At 37.0% G+C, this 22,949-nt stretch overlaps 1 protein-coding gene across 1 annotated transcript in view; it reads right to left on the reverse strand.

Annotated features, from left to right (window-relative positions):
- CCDC172 (coiled-coil domain containing 172) overlaps positions 1 to 10,327 on the reverse strand; it is a 52,133-nt gene extending 41,806 nt beyond the window's left edge. Inside the window, exons 1-2 of the mRNA XM_043981259.1 lie at positions 10,213 to 10,327; positions 9,898 to 9,983 (exon numbers count right to left, since the gene is read on the reverse strand). Coding sequence (XP_043837194.1) covers positions 9,898 to 9,983; positions 10,213 to 10,291 — 165 coding nt within the window. The 5' untranslated portion in view covers positions 10,292 to 10,327. The remainder of the gene's footprint in view (positions 1 to 9,897; positions 9,984 to 10,212) is intronic.
- Between the last annotated feature and the right edge of the window lie 12,622 nt (positions 10,328 to 22,949).

The raw sequence follows: 22,949 nt of genomic DNA on the forward strand, positions 1-22,949 counted from the left end.
CCCTTTTGCCCTATCAATCAATTCATAAACCATTACATCTTCCTTATATTATGTTTATATATGTATCTGACTTATCCCTCTCCAAGAGAATGTAAGCTCATTGAGAAGAGAGACAGTTCTTTTTTTTAAACTTTTGTGTCTTTATTGCCTACCATAGGGCCTTGCATATAGTAAATTACTGAAACATTATATGAACCAGGAGTGCTAATTGATGCAAAAATTTGCTTGGTTCATCAAGATATTTTATATTCCAGTCATATTAACAAATGTTTGCTAAAGTTGAATAAATCTCTTCTTGGTGGAATGTGTAAGGAAGATATTTTTCTTCAGGGGTGATGCTTTGTTAGCACTGCTTGACTCCTCTGGCTGACTATCTCTTCTACCTCATCCTATCTTGTCTGCCAAAGACTAGACTTTCATTCAGTCAGTCAACATTGTTCTCTCCAAAGTTACTCATGATCTCTTAATTGACAATCTAAAGGTCTTTTCTCAATTGTCATCCTTCTTGACCTCCCTGCAACCTTTGGCAATAGAAATCACCTTCTTTTTCTCCTGGATACTCTTTTCTTTCTCGGTTATTGACACTGATATCTCTTCTTTCTCTTCCTTTTCCTACAGGTTTCACCATTTTCTTTGGTTGTATCTTCATCCACATCATGCCTGCTAACCCTTGGGTCATCCCCTAAGGCTCTGTCCTGTGCCCTCATTTCTTTTCCTTCTATAATATTTTACTTGGTTATCTTATCACCTCTATGCAGATTCTCAATCTACTTGGTGCTAACCTCTCTCCCAACCTCTAGTCCCACATCTCTACCTGCTGACCTACAACTGGATATCTTGTAGATATCTTAAACACAGTATGTCCAAAACTAATCTCATTCCCTTTTCCCCAGACCCTCCCCTCTTCCTAATTTCTCTATTGTATTGAAGGTGCCATCATCTGTCCTGGCTCACAACGTGGGTATCATCCTTGACTCCTCAATCTCTCAGAATTTATATCAAATTCTGGCATTTGTCTTTTTTGTAACATCTGTTATATATAATCCCTTCTTTCTTCTGACACTGGCACTCCCTTTATGAATCTGGAAAACCTCATTCAAAAGTCACTTCCATCAAATTTCCCCAAACCCAAGTACCCTACACTGATGCCTCCTTTTATTCTGTCTCTCAGGAATCTTTATGAAAGGGAAGGTAAAACAGCAAACATGTATTAACTAAGTGCCAGGATCTTCCTGCCTTAAGAGCTTGTATTCTAATGGGACAAGAAAACATCAAAAGGAGCTGAAGGGGTGGGGCAGGAAATAGGTAGGGAATGATAGGGAGATGGGAGGAATTTTTCAATGGCAAAAAGGGGACTGGCATGGCAAATGAATGTTCCTGGGTGAAAAAGCCAGCCCCAGGTACTACAGGAGGCTCCAGGGTGAGACTGTAGCAGAAGTCTTTATGAATGTATATTGTTATTGTACTTTCTCTACCAAAGTCCTCTCCCTTATCGGGGATATAGGGATTCTCCAGAGATTTCAAAAGCAAATACACAGAAGATAAGCTCTAACAGGCTCTAACAAACTGAAAAAGCTCCTAATATAAACTTGGAACATATTTTGTGTCTATATTAAGAAGGACAGCTTAACTAAGTTTGGAGAGATTGATTACCAGTCTGGCCACAGGGCAATTAATTATTTGACCACAGCAACTCTGGTATACCAAGTCATAGATTGGCTATGATCTGCCTTGGTAGACAGAGAAGGGCACTGATTAAAATGTTCATCATCAAAGTATTAACATATCTTATATGTATTCATGTGTGCTTTCTAATAAGCTTCTAGTATTTTCATGAACTTGCTCCTTTTCTGCAACCAGACCCTAAAATGGTTTGTAGAAAGGGACTATTTTCTATATCATTTATTCTTCCCCAAGTATGTTATACAGGACTAGTCAGTCAATGGTCAACAAGAATTTTTTTTAGATAATCAAGGTTAAGTGACTTGCCCAGGGTCACATAGTTAATAAATATCTGAGGCTGAATTTGAATTCAGGTCCTTCTGACTCCAGGGCTAGTGTTTTATCCACTTAGCTGCACCTTTAACAATCATCTATTAAATGCTGGGGATATTAAGATACATTAAAAAAAAATAGACCCTGTTCTCAAGGAATTCACAGTCTAATAGGAGACAAAACTTGTAAACAATTATATGCAAACAACCTATACATGTTTGTATGCATGCATATATGTGTATATGTATGCATGTATAGGTATATGTATATCAATATCCATATATATGTATATATATATGGACATGTGTGTTTCTATATATCTATGTAGACAAGTGTCTCTCTATATATCTATGCCTGTTTATATGGAGACAGATATAGACACAGGTATATACTGGAGAAAATCTCAGAGGGAAGGTACTAAGATTAAAGAGGATTGAGAAGGCTTCTCAGAAAGTAGGATTTTAGCTGATACTTGAAGGAAGCCAGGAAAACCAAGAGGCAGGGAAGAGGAGCTTGAGAATTCCAGGCATAGGAAACAACTAGTGATAATGCACAAATTAGATATGGAGAATGCTTTGAAAGATTTAAAGCCCTATATAGATGTAATCTGTTATTATTGTCATCCTATTCTCATCAGATTTAGAGCTTAAAGGGAACTTGGAAGACATCAAGTATAAGAGAGATAAAATGACTTGGTCTAGGTCACACAGCTAATCAGTATTCAGGGCAAGATTTCTCTCTTCATCAGGACTCCAACACCAGCACTCTATTTACTATGCCTAGACTCACTTAGAGTCATGAGATAAGTTCTTACACTGTTATTATTCTTGTATATTTCATGTTCTGGGGAGTATTAAAGAGATGGGTAAAATATCTGGTTATTTTCTACTCAAATAAAAGTATTTGGGGCAGCTAGGTGGTGCAGTGGATAAAGCACTGGCCCTGGATTCAGGAGTACCTGAGTTCAAATCCGGCCTCAGACACTTGACACTTACTAGCTGTGTGACCCTGGGCAAATCACTTAACCCCCACAGACCTGCAAAAAAAAAAGTATTTGAATGTAATCTCATCTTTTGTAGTCACACTGAAAGTACTCTCAGTCCAATACCAGACAGGACAATAGGAATAATGTGCAACTTATTTTCCTCCTACATGATTTTGAACCTCCTCTATGAGATCTCTATGTTTTGAAAGCTTTTCTTTTCAGGGAGTTTGGAAATTATGAGTATTTGGCATATATCTCTTTACGGACCAATGTTCATCTGAGCAATTATTGGTGACCATTTAGTATGTGAAGATTGTTTGGTTCCAGTACCAACCAACTGAGTTATTCAGGATATTTTAATGGTTCTCCTAATATTTGTAGTGTGGGGATCTATCATCTGTTGGTCCATGAAAGATAGAATGCTTCAAATGTACGATTCTAACTTCTAGGTAAAGTCTCGTTCAGATTCAGTAAGTGCTAAATTTTTACAGCCTGCAGTGCTTCATTATGCAGTTTCTCCCATTTCTTAGCATGATCACAAAATCTGTGGTCCTTAAGAATAACCCTTCTACAATTTCTGGTAGCAAGGATAGGTCCTGAATTGTCATCATAAATTCTGCCATTTCCATTAACAAGTTCATATGAATCAATCATTTCTTTAACATTTCTTCACTCATTTTTTGCTGGCTAAATTGATGTAGATATTGCCCATGAAAGGATTAGATTTCATCCAGAGGTAAACCACTCTAAGTTCATTAGATGAATACAAGGGAATGGGCTCGTTGTCAACTTTTTTCTGTTGCGCAATGAGGCGATATAATATTTGCTTGTTCCAAAAAAGTATTTCCAAAAGATAATTATAATAATAATTAATATTATTATTATTACCCAAAATGAATGAATGAATGAAGTAGAATTCCCAGCTTACTCTTAAATTTGGCAAGTTGTGAACATGTATTCCAAGTTAAATGATCTCAGGGGTAGAGAGTTAAGCTCTATTTTTGTTCTAAGTAGCCAATACCCTTTAATTTTAAAAAAAATGGTCTAGTTATTTTGATATTCAGATTTTTTTGGCAATGACTATTATTCTTTCACAAGTTAAAAAACCAAACATAATTTTAAAACTGCATTTCAACATGTCTCAATCAAAAGTCAAGAGCTTGTTCCTTTCTTAGGATGTATCTTCTGCAGCTTTGGGCATGCTCCTAATTTGTTTTCTCCATTCAAAAGATCAACATGCGGATCCCAAAAGATTAGGGGGAAAAGTAAAAATACCCCATTTGTATTAGTCTTTCATTATAAATATAATTATTAAATTTATAAACTGCCTTAGACTTTCCTTCACTTGCTCCCTCTTGAGAAAGAAAGTTATTTTCAGTGGTTTATAGAGATCAAAGTTCTATCAGGTTAACCACTAGATACATATATCAGACATTGAAAAGATTTTGAGTAAATTCAATCTGTGATTTCTCAATTTTTGTGTACTACCTTATAAATACTACAAAATCCTTCCTCTATTATCAGGATCTTTAGGATCATATTTTGTTCTGGGGCAAATCAAGTTGTGCTCTTGTGTTTCTGTTTTCACACTGCTAAGCCTAACCAGGCATACTGTATCTTTTCAATTCACAAAGTACCCATGCCATATAATCTGTGGCTTTTGCAACCACATATTTTAAAGTAGTCATTGAGCCCTGAAAGGCAAATGCTATCATTCAAGTTCTAATTACATGCTACCTGGGTTTTACAGGACAGGGGAAAAAAATGAATACTGTATTTCTAAAATGCATTTTTGACCATAAGTAATCTCTAAAAAGGATGTCCAAAATATTTTTAGACCATCACTAGTACAATTATTTGAAAAACTCATGCACTACCCTATTCAAATTATATTTTAGGTTTTTCTTAGGTTGTTTCTTTTTGATAGATTGGTCAATAAATACCAAATCAAGCAGTCAAGTAAATACATTTTCATTGATATTGGCAGGCATATAATTAACTCTGAGAATAAAAGAAAGAAAAATCAATGTGATTACTTTTTCAGTTCTTACCATTAGTCATTTATAATCAGAGTTGTTCTACTACTGGTATACACACTTATGTATGTATGTACATATATGCAAATATATGCATATATGTGTATATACTACACAGAGAAAGCTGGATCTTATATGAGGGAAGATGCAAAAATGAAAACAAAGGTCTTCCAGGAGCTAATAAATCCCTTTGCCTTTCATTTAGGGCCCCCTACAAGCCCGTTTGTACTTTCTTTGGCTTAACTCCTATTACTTCTCATTCAAGCTAAGATGGACTTCTCTGCCCTCAAATATGCCCTGTATTGTCTATCCCCTCTGTAACTGTGCTTTACCTCCTGTTGTTTGTTCTCCTTGGAATGTCCTCCCTTCCCCTCTTTCCCACTGAGTTTCTGCCCAAGCTTTAAAGCACATCTAAAATGCTTAATACCTTCAGAAAACCTTCCCTTATTCCTTCCCCTTAGACCTAGCTTTATAATACTTCGCATCTTTCTAATGCACTTAATCTACATTAGAGTTATCTAGAGACAGCTAGATGACACAATGGATAGAGCACTGGACCTGGACTCAAGGAGATCTGAGTTTAAACTTGGCCTAAGACACTTAATAGCTGTGTGACCTTGGGTAAGTAATTTAACCTCTGTCTGACTCAGTTTCTTCAGCTGAAAAAGAGGTATAATAATAGCACCTACCTTACAAGGTGGTGGTGAGGAGCAAATGAAATAATATTTGTAAAGTATTTAGTGTAGTGCCTGGTATGCAGTAGACACTTAATAAACACCTATGCCTTTATTCTCAGAAGTATGAATAGTCTCTTATTTGAATTTTTCATCTCTTCAAGCACACAATAACATCATAGAAAAAAATTGATTAAGAGCTAGAAGAGGCCTTGGAGATCATCTGCTCCAATCCCCTCATTTGATAGATAAGGAAAATGAATCCTAGAAAATCTAAGTGCTTGCCCAAAGTCACACAGGTAGTAATTAATTTTTATTATTATTTTTGTTGTTTGTTTTTTTGTGGGGTAATGAGGGTTAAGTGACTTGCCCAGGATCACACGGCTAATGTTAAGTGTCTGAGGCTGGATTTGAACTCAGGTCTTCCTGAATCCAGGGCTGGTGCTTTATCCACTGTGCCACCTAGCTGCCCTCGAACAGGTAGTAATTAAGCAGAACTACCATTCAAACACAGGTTCTCTGATTGCAAAGCTAGAATTCTTTCCAATCTAAGCTCTTAAAGTTTGCTAAACTGAATTACTATCAAATCTTTGGGGATGTATATTCATTTAAACTTTATCAAAGTCTATATTTATACTAGATTAATTCAAGAGCAGATTATCAATATCTAAGTATGACTTTGAGACTTGTAAATTAATTTTGCAAGCAGGCTACAATTGTATTTATGTAATAAATAATATTACATGCAACTAATCTGTGTTAAGAAGTAATTCACATTTATAAATTATATTAGTAATTTCAGTAAGAATTTCTAAACACTATTATAGGTATGCCCTCTGATCTCTATCATTTAAGATTTTTGATAAGAAACATTTTGTGTATATATGTGTGTCAATCAGTGTTTACATTTCTATTTTCAGGCAGGCAGAGTATCCCAATTTTATAGAGCAGTAACCAAAAAAGTTGTAGAATTCAATAAATTAATAATCATTTATTAAATGCTTATTATGTGTCAGATACTGTGTTAGACTGATATTACAAAGACAAAATTAACTGTCTGTGCCCTATAGCTCACAATTTATTGGAAGAGACCATATATATTCCTAAACAAACATACATATTATATATATATATATATATATATATATATATACATATATACGTACATACATACACACATATGTATGTATATACGTGTATGTGTATTGTTTGTATATGTAAATATATACACACATAATATGTACACATATATGATACATTCTACTATATCTTATATTTATTATTTTTAATATTTCTTTATATATTATATACATATAAAATATTTACATATTATAAGTATGTTTGTAATATATAACACTTCCCTGAGGGCTCATCTGCTCAATCCACTTTGCCATGGAGAGAGGTGTTATTATTACTACTCCCAAGGTTTTAAGGTTAATTATTTACATGACTATTTCACCAAACACTAAATAGCTCACAAGCCCCTACCAGTATGCTTCCTCTCACACATTTCTTTAACTAGAGCATTTACTCAATGGCATAGCAAGAAAAGTAGTTCCAGAGCATTCTTTGTCAAACTTGGGGGTACACTGCCCCAAAATACCCCCACAGAGCAGGATAAGAGAACAGGAAAAGAGTGGGCATGGACTTAAAGTACACACACATAACAATGGCAGCTTAGAATTGTAGAATAATAGGGTCTCAATTTCTAAGGCTTTGTCTTTGGACAATCTTCATGATATTTTTTCATTATGAATCACTCTATCATTCTTCAGGGCTAGCATAATATCTCCACTGGAGTCACTGCAGTGACTCAGCCAGACTGGCCAATATGGTGCTAGAATGGGTGGAGCAAGTCACTTGGCTGCCATGTTGGCTCCTCACCAAGAACCATTGCTGCTGGACTGGGCCAGGCAACATTAGGTATTGTCTACCTGATAGAAAGCTTAGCCTAGTAAGTTAATTGGCCAATGGGCTCTTCTCAAGACAAAAGTGTCTCTAGTAGATGGATCAGTCTACTGGTCTCCTGGGATTGCTCTTCAGTGGGTAGCTATAGTATTTTTTCATCTTCAATTTTTAATTTGTCTGTCTGCTACTATGCCATCTTCAACTAGAGTGTTACCATGCTGTATTTTAGCTAGAGCAATAACCCTTGGTTTAGCATCAAAGCTGTGCTAAAGCTACTTTCCTCTGAGTCTGACAGAGACTCAGCCCTGAGGTTATTTACAATCAGATTAGTAAAAAAGGAAAAAGATTGCCCCTGTTTCAACAAATTCTAGCTGACTCAAGTCCTTTCTCCCCTCAGTAAGCCACTCCATGTTGTAAGACAATGATTAGTTTTAATTTGGTCATTACTACTTCCCATTCTCTTTGGGGAATCTTATACTTTTGAGTGATTAGGGACAAAGATATAAATAAAGTCTAGACTGGTGGCAAATTCACTGTCTTGCTTCATTGTCTTCAAGACTCCTAGGAAAATGTCTATTTTGCATCTGCAGGCTCTCTCCTTGGGCAATTAGATGGTACAGTGGATGGAGTGCCAGGCCTGAAGTCAGAAGAACTCCTCTTCCTGAGTTCAAACATGGACTTAGACACTTACTAACTCAATTCCTCATCTGTAAAATGAGCCAGAGAAGGAAATGGCAAACCACTCCAGTATCTTTTTTTTTTTTTGGTAGGGCAATAAGGGTCAAGTGATTTGCCCAAGGTCACACAGTTAGTAAGTGTCAAGTGTCTGAGGCCAGATTTGAACTCAGGTCCTCCTATCCAGGACCGGTGCTTTATCCACTGCACCACCTAGCTGCCCCCACCACTCCAGTATCTTTACCAAGAGAATCCTAACTGGGGTCACAAAGCGTTGGACACAACTGAAATGACTGAACAACAACAACCCCCTTATGCTTGAATTATAACTAAAGTCTAATTGACCTTCCTAAATCCAACCTGCTTTCTCCTTTCCAATCTATCCAGCATGCCACTGTCAGAATAATCTTCCCCAAACACTTCTCTCCTACCAATACTCCTTGTTTAAAAAAGTGAATTCCCTCCCCGCCCCCCCTTACTTACCATCCCCCTGCCTACAAATGTATTTCTCAACCCTTTAAGGCCTAGATTTAGTCCAAGTCACCCTTTCTCCATGAAGATGTCTTTAATCACTCAGGCCTATAGAAATCTCTCTCCTCACTTCCAATTAAGATAACTTTACAAAACAAAAGCAAAGAAGATATTCTTTGGCTTTCCATAAGTGCCAATGATATGGCATTTTAAGTTTTACTCTACCAATGCCAGAATCTTTGAAGGCTGAGAACTGTTTTCAGATAGAATATTGAGTAAAACATATTAGAGTTTGAAAAGAAATACAAGTTAATATGAATGCTTAAAATACTGAATAATTATATGAAAATCAACTACCTCTTAAATTGTTATAAAAATAAGTTTTACTTATGACTTTTTATATCATAGTCATATATAGTACTAATTATTTTTATGGGTTCTTTTTTAAAGTTTCCTCAATCAACAAGAATTTCCTTTTTCTCCTACCTCTTCCCCACTGGAAAAAAATACAAACTTATTATTGATTATTTTAACAGTTCACAACTTCTTCAGATTTTGAACATCAGCAAAAAATAGCATTTGTATTTATTTCCTTCTAAGTCACATTTCTTTTCTGTAACTCAGCTTCCTCATCTGTAGAGTGGGTAGGTAGGGCTACATAATTTTATAAAGTCTCCTCAGGCCCTAGAAATTCTATTTATATGAACTTTATTTTGTATAAAGGTAGTGATATGTAGTATAACATGTTCTAGATGCAGTTAGGACAGAGCTGGGTTCAAGTTTTACCATTTTTACTTACCAGCCATAGAACCATTGGCCAAATCATTAAATCTCTATGGGCCTCAGTTGAGGATAATAATACCTGTGGTATCTACCTTACAAAGCTGTGCTGAGGGTCACAGAGCTGCTGAGTGCTTTGCAAGCCTTAATACCTTAATATTTCAGCTATCCTTGTGTAAACTGATTTCTCTTAATCTTCGTAATCCCCTGTATTTAAGATTCAAGGTTTTTCTGAAAATGGATCACCAGATATTTCCAAGTAACAATGACACTAAAGCGTTTTTCCTGTCTAACAGTATTAGGCTAATATTTAAAAACCACACACAACACAGTCACTGTAAAACACTTTCAAAAATGAGAATTGGAAGACTACCTTGGATTCTGACTTCATTTTCTCTTCTTTCAACTCTTCTGTTGCTTTATGAATTTTTTCACGACATCGGCTTATTTCCACTCGCACTGGAATACAGAGTAAATCTTCAAACACAATGATTCTTTATAAAACATGTTTCTGTAGCATTGGGTGAGAACCTTCGCTTATTATACCCCCACCTCAATAATTGTCCTGAATCAGACTGAGCAGGCCTCCCAAAATGTAATTCTGGTTTAAGTTAAACACAGTGGGGGGAGGGGTAGAATAAAAGAAAATATATAAAGTCATATGCAAAATGACAGAAATGTACTTGACCTTCATGCCTCAACCGACGACTCTCTTCTGCCTGATGTTCAGTAAATATGATGTGCTGGAATAAGGAGTCTAAGCTCATTTTAGATGCAATCTCTGATGAATTCCTTTTTTTTTTTTTTTTCCTTTTTCTTCTCTCCCTCCTCTTAAGTATTTTCTGACTGAGACCGAAGACCCTGGATTTCACAACAGAGGTCAATTATGAGTTTGAGATTGCTTCCCAATGTGCTCCCTTCCCTTCCCCCCTCCCCATTGTCCCCACACCCTAGACAGGAGGGCAACTCTGGGCCTCAGTGTCTTCATCTGTAGAATGTGAGGAAAGTTAGACTGGAAGACCCCAGAGTTCCCTCCCAGCTGTGAATTTATAAAACTTGACACTTGTGAGAACAGGTAAGGATTGTGCTCAAAGGATATCCCACAAAGAATTAGGGGAAAGCCCTCTCTGGACCCTCTCCCCTCCCCCCACCCCGCCCCCATGAGGCTTTTAGAAAGAGAAATGTTTTCTTCATATTTGATCATCCTTTCAAAGATGAATGGGTTTCCATCCTCCTCTCTCCTTCTCCACAGTCCCTGAATCCCCTGCCTCGTTTCCCTCTGCAGCAGCTAGGCCGAGGAGGCTTGACATTTTTAGTTTTGTAAAGTTTTTGGTTCCCCCCCCCCCCCCCCCCCCCGCCCCCGCCCCGACAAGCCTGCCTTCCCCTGGGAGTAATTCTTTCAAACCTGCCCCTCTTCCATAAAAAGAACATATTTCCCCTCAAAAATGGTCGGTGGTTGGGGGGGCGGGGAGGGGTGCAGCTTGGGAAAATCAGGTCACAGTAAAATGGAGGGGAGGAGATACAGGTCTCCCATCCCCCACGTTGGCCCCTGTGCTTGACAAGTCTCCCGCCCTGGGTGGGAGGCGGGAATCTCCAAGGACCCACCTGTCTCTCAGTTCCTCTAAGGCAGGCTCTGGAAGGCTTCCTCAGCACTTCCTGGTTCTAATACAAAACTCCCTATTTCCTCCTCAGCAGGAACCCTGGGCTGAGGAGGCCCCGCCCCAGGGACCCAGCCAAAGCCCCAGCCCTAGCATGGGATGTGCCTTGCTGCAGGGGCACTGGCAGGGTCCTCCTGGAAGGGCTCATAGAAAATGCAGGGCCCTGTGATCACAGGTGGGGTGTTTATTCTAACCCATGTTCATTTCAATTGACCTGATAAACACTTACCAGGTGTGTAGTATTTGTAAGACATATGGCTTAGGATCTGGAATATGAAGATATGAAGAAGGCCTGCTGTTATGGAACTTAACACGGTATTGGGAGGGGGGCGGGGGAGAGAAATACCTTTTGTTTACATTTCAGTTGGGCCTCTGGTCCCTCCTCAATCCAACCAAGGGGTTGGAGATGACATCTGAGGTTCCTTCTCACACAAAAGGTTATCTGGTGTTTTCTATATGGGGTCTGGTTCTTTCTAAGTTTCTAAAGCAAAAACATCCAGGAATACCTTAGAATAACTGAAGGGCAAAAGGCCAGAGATTCTAAATATAACCTTTGGCAAAGACTAAATTGTGTACTTTGAATATGACAAAGCCTGCTATTAATTCACAGGGTCTGACATAGCCTGCCTTAATCATTCCTTTGTAATCAGGCCATACCTTTTTTTGTGTGCTTTAAAATTAATAATTGCCTTTTGTAATCAAGCTTCAGTGCTATTCACACTTAAATGTCCGTGCAGTATATATCAGGGACCAAATTGGTTAGCTAATTACAGCTTAAACATGAAAGGTACCTTTGGCACAGATGTGCTTTTTTTCCCCTTAATTAAAAAATATTTCTCTGCTTTTGTTGCCAGGAGAAAAAAAAATCTATCTTAAATGTTTGGCTTCATCTCCAGCTGTCAAAATGACAAAAGGTATACTTTTCAAAAAACAACAGAAAATCCCACTACTACCACAAAACAAATAAATGAACAAATAAAAACCCAGACTAATAAGGTTTTACCTGTCTTAAAGTAAAAAGGAAAAGGAAAATATAAATTCCAATGTAAAGTGAGCATCACAAGCACATTACCATTTAACTGAGGACTAGTTGAATATAATCGATTTTCAGTTTTAACCTATTCCAAATTAACTGTCGCCACAGTTCCTATTTAAGGTACCTGAGTTTGTATGTGAACATATGTATGTAGAATATAAATAAATAACTATATATGGTATGTATTATATATCTATACTATATATATATATGTATACATATATAGCATATACAATTGTATATGTATATTATATAATATATACATGCATATATATGCTTATAATTTAGTTAACCAGAATGATTGTTAATAAAAGCTGAAACTATAGGGTATAGCATAGATTTAGAGCAGAAATCAGTCTTAGAAGTCTTGTCCTTTTTTTACAGGAAAGGAAACTGAGGCCAGGAAGTTTAGTGAGTCATCCGATATCAGGCAACAAGGCAACACTAGGATAGTTTGAATCATTTTCTTTAAGCACTTGCTTGAAAAGCTTGGCTCTCTACTAGTGCTGTCATCTAGAGTTAAGTTTGCCTCTAAATTAACGACAACAACAACAACAAAAGATTCATTCTCATTTTGGTGCTATTTTCAGTGGACTTGCAAGGATAATATTAGATGGGAGTAGATAGAATGATGGGCCTGGAGTCAGGAAGACCTGAGTTCAACTCCAGCTTCACACATTTGCTAGCTAGGTAAATCACATAATCTCTGTCTGCCTCAGTTTCTTTATCTATAAAATGGGTCTAATAATAAAAGTACTCACCGCCAAGGATTGTTCTTACCTTTAAAATGAGATGGTATTTACAAAGCAAAGCTCTAAGTAAATGCTAGCTATTTTTGTTAGCCTTCTCACAGGGAGGCAAGTATTCAAAAGTGTGCTCCTATTTAGCATTCCTGCCTTATTGATCCAGCTCAAAATAGTTGTTGTTAATTATAAGTATGTTTGTTTCTATGTTGGAACATGGCAGAACACAATTTTGGAACCCTTTGGGAATCCCAGACCTCATACAATGACATATTATGAAGCAGAATGTGGTAAGAGAATACCAAAGGAAATGTAGAAAGAAACATGGAGCAGGAATGTTTTTCTTCATTCTTCATTTCATGCATTCTTCTGCAGCATCCTTTTGACAACTCTAGCATCTTTTTATTTCCAATTGGAGTGCTGCTCCTTAGTGGGACCCACCACCATAGAAACTACAAATGTGTGGTTGTTTTGTGATCCCAAGAACAAAGTATGATATTTGCACCAACACCAACGGTTTATGAATTTTATGTTAATTACCTAAAAAGTAATAGTAAAAAAAAATCTGAAAAAGGATACATATAAATTTGGAGGAAAAAACAGGTGTTTTTGAACAATTTAGCCCAACATTTTCCATGTGTTTTGGAATTGTGAAAAGTAGGAATTAAGAATAAAATGTTCAGGAGGCAGTTAGATGGCACAGTGGATAAAGCACTGGCCCTGGATTTAGGAGGACCTGAGTTCAAATCCAGCCTCACACACTTGACACTTACTAGCTGTGTGACCCTGGACAAGTCACTTAACCCCCATTGCCCAGCCAAAAAATAAAAATAAAAAGTTTGAGGTGTTCATGGTGGAGTACAAAAACTTCATTGTGGCTCCACCTAGCCTTTTGGGGATTTTGCCTCCCTTGACCCATTTTCCTGGACAAGATCCTTGGGACTGTAAGGGATAAAAGAGGGAAGGGACTGACAGAGGGCAAGGTGTCAGGCCCCCAGATCCCTCCATGATTTTTATGGTTCAGTGACTTCACTTCCTTACTTCCAACTCCCTTAGGTTTGAGGAAGAGGGGATGTTGATGATAAGGAAATGTCTAGGGGTTGAAAGAGACTTTCTAACTTTAGGTCAGTAGAGACTCAAGACAAGGATGTTGATCCTTCTAGGAAGAGAAAGATAGGTCTGTAGGTTCTAATTATCTGTCTTTTGGTTCATATTCCAAAAGAGATTAACTTCTGGGGCTAAGATTTTGGGAAATTATAGACTTCTCTCCTTTAGGAAAGAATGCTACACAGAGCTTAAGTTGTTTTTCTTCTAGTCTTATACTTGTGTGTAAAAGCCTGTCTTTCTTACTAAAAGAGCTTAAGCTTTAGCCCTCTGAGTTATAAATCAAAGGAGAGAGAATAGAAGAGAGGAGGGGAGGGGATGGGGGGAAAGGGAAAGGAAAGGAAAGGAGAGAAGAGAAGAGGGAAGAAGAAAAAGGAAAGAAGAAAAGAGGAGAGAGGCAGAGAAAGAAGCAGAGAGAGATACAGACAGAGTTAGGGAGGACACACTCAGTGTTGGGCAGGGAACAAGCCCAAGAAAGTAGCTTAATAACATCAACAGAAGATATTAATAGCCTTACAGTATTGGAGATATATTATTCTCCTATATGTGCATGGCTTCATGGATTCCCAAGATATGCTCCTCAATGCATTTATTCTGACCACATAGGTTTCCTTCCCATTGGTGGTGTTTGTATTTATGGAAGAAGTCCTTATATGAATGAGAACTACTACTTTTCCTAATATGATGTTTCATCAAATGCCTTTGCATTGTGTCTTCTGGCTGATAACTAAAAGTAAAAGTGGACTCTCTGAGAATACCAAATTGTTAGTATTTTTGGAGGTGAAGGGGTGGTGGTGGTGGTGGTGTTTTACAGAACACCTACAAACGTGCAAGCCCCAAGTGCTACATAGTTGTTTCCTGGGGATCTTTTTTTGACTCTTTTCTAGTTCTACATCTTCTGTCTCATGAATTCCTATAGCTTCCACTGTATCACCTATCATCTCCATAGGGACTACTCCAAATTCGTATGTAGTACCCGAGGATACCCACTATACATATGCCTCAGAAGAAAAGTCCTCCAGTGGTTGACTAGCTTTGATTGAAGGTACTCTATGGATCTATACTCCTGTAACTATAATTTAAGTCTCCACTGATGTGCTTCTCTTTAATAGTAAGCCAAAGGATACCATTAGTTCAAAGCAAAGTCACTCATCTGGACATGTCTCTCTTTTTAAAAAATTATTATTATTATTATTAGTAATAATAATAATAATAATCAGGGAAATGAGGGCTAAGTGACTTGCCCAGGGTCACACAGCCAGTAAGTGTCTGAGGACAGGATTTGAACTGGGTCCTCTTGAATCCAGGGCCATTGCTTTATCCACTGCTGCCCCTGGACATGTCTCTTTGAAAACTACTTGACTCTAGCCCTACCATCTGCTAAGATATTGTAGTTAAAAGCATTGCCCCAGGACACCCAGAAGCCTCCTCCATTTTGTTTCCTCAAAGGCTTCTGGGTGTCCTGGGGCATTAGCTAGCTTGGAAGATTCTGCTCTTGGCCACTCACGAAATTCTCATCCCTGAGTACCCAAGAGCAGAATCTTCCAAGCTAGCTAATGCACCTAGGCTGTCATTTCTTCTCACATCTCTGATTCATGAAGGGGTTCTTCACAAATTTAATCTTTCAAAGATAAAATATAAGCTCAGTAATAATTATTTTCCAATCACCACCAATGTAATCTGGGAATTTGTAGTTCCTTGATTTTTACATTACAGATATCTTCATTTGCCAATGATACATACCCATCACCATTCCCGGTCCCTTCACACACAAATATGGCCACTCAAAGTCTGAAATAGGCTTTGACCCACACATATAAGACATCGTCAGTCCCAACTTTTGTTTTTGCTTAGCTCTAAATTCCAGGCCTACAGTTCAAATTACTCCTGAGACATCTTCCTTTACCCTCCACCAGCATCACAAACTCATTATGCTCAAAACTAATTGATCATCTTTGATGAAATTTCTCTTCCCCACTTGCCTATTTATAGTAATAGCACCACCATCTTGTCTTCTAAACTTGAAAGTTTAGGATCGTTATGTTTTTATTACTTCTGCTTCTCAAAGAAGCAAAAGATTCTAGGGTTCATTTAAAAATAATAGCCACAAAGTCCTCCCCTTCCTGAATAATTTAGCAATTTAGTCCTTAAGCTCATTTTCTTATGTTTCATTTATTTTTCTTAATAATCAAAGCATACATATAAACCTAAATGTTGTGGTGAATGACAAGTTAAAATCTTTTTTTTAGTTCAAATTTTTCAAGTCTAAGAAGTAAACAACTGCTATTGGTTTTTATTAGGAAAAAAAAAAACTTTTTTAAAGAAAAATTTAAAACAGCCTTGAAATTAAGCTCAATAAATTTGGCAAGACTCCTAAATAATTTGTGTTCATGCCCTCAAAAAGAACATAGGTAGTAAAATAAATGAATTTCTTTTATTCCCCTATTGCAACACATTTGCCCTCGGCTAGTGGTTATTTTCAGGCCTGGTGTAGAATTTAGGGAAGTCATCCATCTCAGGGAGGAGAGGAAATGCATTTTAAATCATAAGAGCAATAAAGATTTATGCAGATTTGTGTAAACCCTCCTAGCAAAGCAATTATCAATTGCTCAATAACACAGGTGCTAGTGTGATTATGAACCAGAAATCCTAAAGTCTCAGGTTTAGAGACAATGAGTGATCTTAACTTTCTCTTTCTTTCGGTATATAATTCAATGGAACCTGTACAGATGGAAATCTTAGATTTGAGAATCAAATGTGGATATCACAATGCAAATAATTGGCTTTCTTTCCAAAGAACATCTGTTGGAACATATGAAAACAGTTGTTTATGCTTTTACCAAAATCCAAAAAAGATGTAATAATTTTCTTCTGGGGTTAGTAGTGACTAGGGGAAGAAAGATAATTTGTATATTGTTTTCTTTTCATGATATTAACCATTGTTCATATTTTCTACTCTATGTAGAAAATGAGATTATATGCTTGTCCATAGGAGGTTCTCAATAACATTTGTTGAATGAAGTTTTTTTAAAATCTAGGAGATAACCATATTTAAAATATTGTGTGTGTGTATATATATATATATTTGATGAATGCTTTTGTACCTTAACACACCATATAAATAATATGTTATTATGGCTATACCTTTTATACTTCTAATAATGACTTGCAATGGTATAACCCTTTGCCATTTATAAAGTGCTTTCTTTTGATTCTCATAACAGCCCTTGAAACTGACAAGGCAATTATTATTATCCCCAATTTAAAGATGCAGAAATTTAAAATTAAGGGAGATTAAATAATCTTCCCAAATTCACAATACTGATAAGTGCTGGAATTGGAAAAAGGGAAGACAAAGAATAAGGGATTCTAGCTAGATGAAAGAGAAAATTGTCGGGGAGGAGGGGTGGGGAAGATGTAATTAAACAGGGGGAAAGTAGAAGGTAAAGTTGGTGAAGGGAACAAATGAGAGAGATAGAATCATCTAGATAAAAAACACACTGCATTCTGTGGAGAAAGAGCACCGATCCCCCTCTATCCTCCAATTTATAGCCTACTCATCTTGACTGAGCCTTAACAGCATTTCATAAAGATGTTCCACATGGCCCTGTGAAACCCAGGGGAGTTGATCCAAGCTCCAAGCACCAGTACCCACAGACAAGGTGACTTCAAAGAGGAGACATTTTTATCCTTGGATTCTTGTTCACCTGTGATTACTCAAAAGTGTCTCTTTCCTTCGATGTTACGCCAGAAATTTGTAGCTTTCTTATAATCAAGTTTAATTTGCATTAAAATTGTGGTTGGATGTAATCTGGGATTATACTAGTCCATGGTTGGGGGTAGGTAGGTAGGTTTTTGGGAGGTGCAGAGTACATGCTGGAAGATGTGACATAAAGAATACAATGGAGGTAAGGTCTACTCTTTGTAAATTTACTATGCATGACAGCCGTATATTTTGTGTAATCTATTGTACTTGTGAAATTTACATTTATATCTGACATAATTTGCTGAGATTACAAATTATTTGACTTGAGGATAAAGTAGTCAATCATTGCCCAACATTATACTTGGCTTTCCCTGCCCGGTCTCTTACCATTCTCTTACTCTCCTGATTCCAGTAAAATCTGGAATGAGCTTTTAAGGAATCAGGATGCTATGCAATTTGCCAGCAGTCATACATATGTGGACCTTATTAGTGACTGGGAGAAAATCTAGGGAAGTTCTGAATGCTAGACATGCTTGAAGTCATGCAATATGCAATAAGTCAACAGAACCATAAGGCAAGGGAGAAAACCAGGGTAGGGTCCTTCTCACTTGGTGTGAGAGAGTCAGATGCAAGTATAGCAGAAGTCTCCTTTAACTCTAAAATGCCATTATTCTAGAGATGGGGAAATGGAGGCCCACAGAGGCAGAGCTAATATTTGAATCCAAATCTTTTGATGTTGTATTCAATGTGATACCATGCTGCCTCTCTTATTTATCTTTGCCCCACCCCTACTCCAGCTCAGCAAAGTATTCTACATAGTTGTTGTTCAAATGTTTCAGTCATGTCCAACTTTTGATGACCCCTTTTTGATTTTCTTAGCAAAGATACCAGAGTGATTTGCCATTTCCTTCTCCAACTCATTTTACAGAGGAGGGAACTGAAGTCAAAAGGGTTAAGTGATTTGCTCAGGGTCACACAGTTAATAAGTATCTGAGGCCAGATTTGAACTCAGGTCCTCCTGACTCCAGGTCCAGCACTCTACCTACTGCACCACCTAGCTTCCCTATTCTACACATAGTAGCCCATGCTCACCTCATGTCCCATTGTATATGGGTTTTTGTAAAGTTCATTTTTGTTTAAGCTGTCTGTTATACAATGTAATGAAGACTGATGTCTATATGTAGTCTTATGTAGGTTGACTGCAAACCTGGGAGAATTGTAGCCTGCCACATTTGCATGGGAAAGACAGGGATTAAAAATAAAGGGTTCAAAATCTACAGCTATAGTCTCATAGAAGGCTCTACCTAGGCTTTTTTGCTTTTGTCTTGCCCTCACCTATTAATATGGACTGCAGAACCCAAAGAATCTTGGGAACCAAGGGAAGCCATAAGAGGCCTCATTTCCAAGTTGAAATGACATCCCCCATAATGTTTAGAAGAGGAATTCAGTTTTGTCATTAGAATCCTAACCCTAGTCCCAAAGCCCATTGCTAAGGAACTCTCTCCTTATTAGCGAAGATCAACTTGTGATGTAACAATGGTGGAAGTCAGATTGCAAAAAAAGACATATAGTTACATTACTTCCCCCCACCCCAGTTTTTCAGCAATGATAAGTGTATGGCAATAGCTACAAGTTTTATTCTAAGAAATATGTAGTATTTTCCAGTATTTTAAAAACTTAGATTTTTATCGCCCGTGGTAGGAAGCCACTTAGAGGCTCAATACAATCAGCATAATATCATTTGTGAACAAGACTATCAGGAAAATTATTACATAATTAGGAGATCCCTCTTTTATTTGGATTCTGCAAAAGGCATGTTCCATGACCCTGCCAAACAAATGAAGTTTCTCCTAGCTATTTATCCCCAGTGTGATGTCAAAACTCAGTGGGTGATAAACAAAACTATTTCAATGGCTTCATCTGTCACCACATTACACAGCATAAATTCGAGTACAGAAGAAACCTTGCTGGAGGACAGCTTTCAAGGCTTCCTCTTGCCTTGGTGAGGCAAATATGTTCTTAAAATCAAGAAGTATTCAATCAACAGGTGGATGGACTAGAGTTCTATGTAGACCATGACACTGAAAACATGGGATCTGTTGCATTAATATATTTGTGAGAGCCTGCCTATCCCCTTGTGCTGTGTTCATAAAAGATTACCCTCATGACCATCCTCATAAATATATTTTGTAGAGATGAAAAGATAGACCACATGTATTGGTAGTTATTATAACTGTCACCTACTTATTTGGTAAAAGGACTTTTGGAATCTTCTCTTTGAGACGTCTTGAAAATCAGTTCTTGAGATGTGATTAATGAAGATTTCCTATTACTGTGTGAAATGGTAAAGAATGGTAAGATAGGTACTAGTGTTAGGTATTCCAAAAAGAAAAAAAAATTGACATATTTTAAAACGTACAAAAACCAAAAGTAAGTATAGAAGGAGACACAGAGTGATTTTATTATTAACTTGTTAAAGTTCAAATACATACATTTCTTCAAATAACCTGTATGAAACAGCAGTCAGTCACAGGATTGTTGTAAGGATGAAATTAGATAATGATTTTAAATTGCTTAGCACAGTGCCTAGCACATAGCTAGTGCTATACAAACGTTAGCTGTTATTAGCTATTATTGTTATATAGGGTGTCCCAAAAGTCTTAGTGCAGTTTTCATTCTGATAAAATTAAGTATTAATATCTTAAAACTGAACCAAGAAATCTGGGATACCCTATATATGTATTGAAAGATTTCAGTTCATTTAAAATTAAGTCCACAGCTGAATAATTTTTTTAAATAAATAAGTCACTATATAACTTTGAGATTGTGTTGCAACCAGCTTTCATTAGGTATAGCTCTTCTCCACTGCACCTTCTTACAAGTCATTGCTACTTTCTCACATGGTACCCATGTGAGAAAGGTGTGAGCATACAGATATGTTTATTCCATTCTCAGTGTAGATGGAAATCCATGTCTATAGAAAAAGCACAAGTTCTTTTCTCTTTCCCATCTGCTTATTGTCCTCCTTCCATTTTCATTTCTATAAAATCTATAGGCATTTGAAAAGACTGGACAAGTCATAAACAATGAAAACTGGAAATTGGATGACTTTGACCCTATTATGACACACAGCTAAAAGGATAGCCCATTGGATGAATCTATCAGTCTGTGTGTCCATTTTAAATGCAGACAATGAGCTGGGCCTCTAATTGAGTAAGAGAATTGGGCTTCAAGACATAGAGGAAACTGTGCAGTGATTTCAGTGAATGCAGGCTTCCTACTTCCCCAGAGCCCATGCTGGGAACATTGCTCTTCTCCAAGTGATTCTCTAAGGCTACAGATGGCATACCACAAGCTTCAGAAAAATCAAAATTGCAATGCCTCAAAAGGCAATGGAAAAAAATACATGGGCATAAAGTATCTATAACAAACATCCAATGGTGACTTGAACTAAGAGGTGGAAGGATCACGGAAATGTGTGAATTGAATGTAGCAGGGTTGTCATAATAAAAGGCAGGGTTAATAAGACAGATTGAGTGTGATGTCTGAAGGATCAGCTATGGAGAAGAATTTATCAAAAGACATGGATAAGACTTGCACAGGATAAGAATTGGAAGGAATGTAATATGCCCCAATGCTGAGTGCCCACATTAATAAAATCATACTCCACTAAAGTAAGATTTACATTAAATGTATTAAATGAAAAATTTCTAAAAATAAATTTTTATTTGTTTTAAATCATAATTGTGCTGTATTTTCATTAATAAAGCTATAGCTGAAACTTTTCTAATTATTAATATCTTACGTTTTTACATTGCCAAGATTTCCTCCTGTAGTTTTCCTTCTACTACCTTCCAGAGAACTATCCTTTATAACAAAGAATTTGAGAGAAAAGAGAGAGAGAGAGAGAGAGAGGAAAAGGGAAAATAAATCTACAAATCCTATCACTCTCCACTCTACCCCTTCAAGGGAGTTGAAAGATGGGGTGGGAGGAAGGAAAGGTGTCTTCTCACCTTCTCACACCTCTTCTTTGGAACCAAGTTTGATCTTTATAATTTTGTGGGGGGGGGTTGTTTGTTTGTTTTGTTTTGTTTTGTTTTGTGAGGCAATTGGGGTTAAGTGACTTGCCCAGGGTCACACAGCTAGTAAGTGTTAAGTGTCTGAGGCCGGATTTAAACTCAGGTACTCCTGACTCAAGGGCCAGTGCTCCATCCACTGAGCCACCTAGCTGCCTCTGATCTTTATAATTTTGAAAGATTCAGTTTTGATTGTTTTGTGGTTTGTTTTTAAAAATCCATCTTAATTGATATATTGTCTCAACATTACTTAAACTCGCCACTGTATGTCTCCCCATCTCCCTCCCAGAGAGCCATCCTTTATAACAAAGATTTTTTTTCAAAGAACACGAATGGGAATGGGGGTGGGGAAGGAACTAGCAACATCAATCAATACATTGAAAAAATCTTCCAGTTTATGTAACATTCCAAAGTTATGCATCCCAACATTCCCTACACTTGAATAGGAGAAGTGGAGGGAATTTAATAAGCCCCAGTGAAGCGAGCACCCACATTAATGAAATCATATATCCACTGAAGTTTCAAAATGAGATTTATATTGAAAGTGTTAAATATACATTTTCTAAAATTGATTGCTTTAAGTTATAAATGTGTTTTTCTATTTCAAATAAAGCCATGTTTGAAGCCCTTCCAAATGACTTTTAACCTAAGACCAGGTGCATAGCTCATTAAAAATTCATTAAACAATTAATTCCTTTAACCAGCAATCTGTGCCTTGATTCTTATGTAGTCCTGAACCTTACTGATACTGACAATTAACATTGTCTATCTAGTCTTAATGTAATAATCTTATTCATACATATGTACTATGAGTGAAACATAAATCCTGATGTTTCTTTTTGAAATATTTTTGCTAGGTTGCTAATTCATCAAGAAAAAATACTTTATGCTTTCAATATTTGAAATGACTTGAGTGGTCTTAGAATGCTATTACATTATGAAATCCAGTAGCTGCTATTATTTTTACCTCTAAGATGCCTTAGACAGTTTTGAAATTTTTATCATAGTTTACATGGTTCATAACCTTAACTTTTACTTGACATTCAAGGTGTGTTGACAATAGGATATAGTAAACTCTACTAGATTGTTAAAGGGAATAAAT

The sequence above is a fragment of the Dromiciops gliroides genome, chromosome 2 (assembly GCF_019393635.1).
Source record: "Dromiciops gliroides isolate mDroGli1 chromosome 2, mDroGli1.pri, whole genome shotgun sequence".
Taxonomy (NCBI): domain Eukaryota; kingdom Metazoa; phylum Chordata; class Mammalia; order Microbiotheria; family Microbiotheriidae; genus Dromiciops; species Dromiciops gliroides.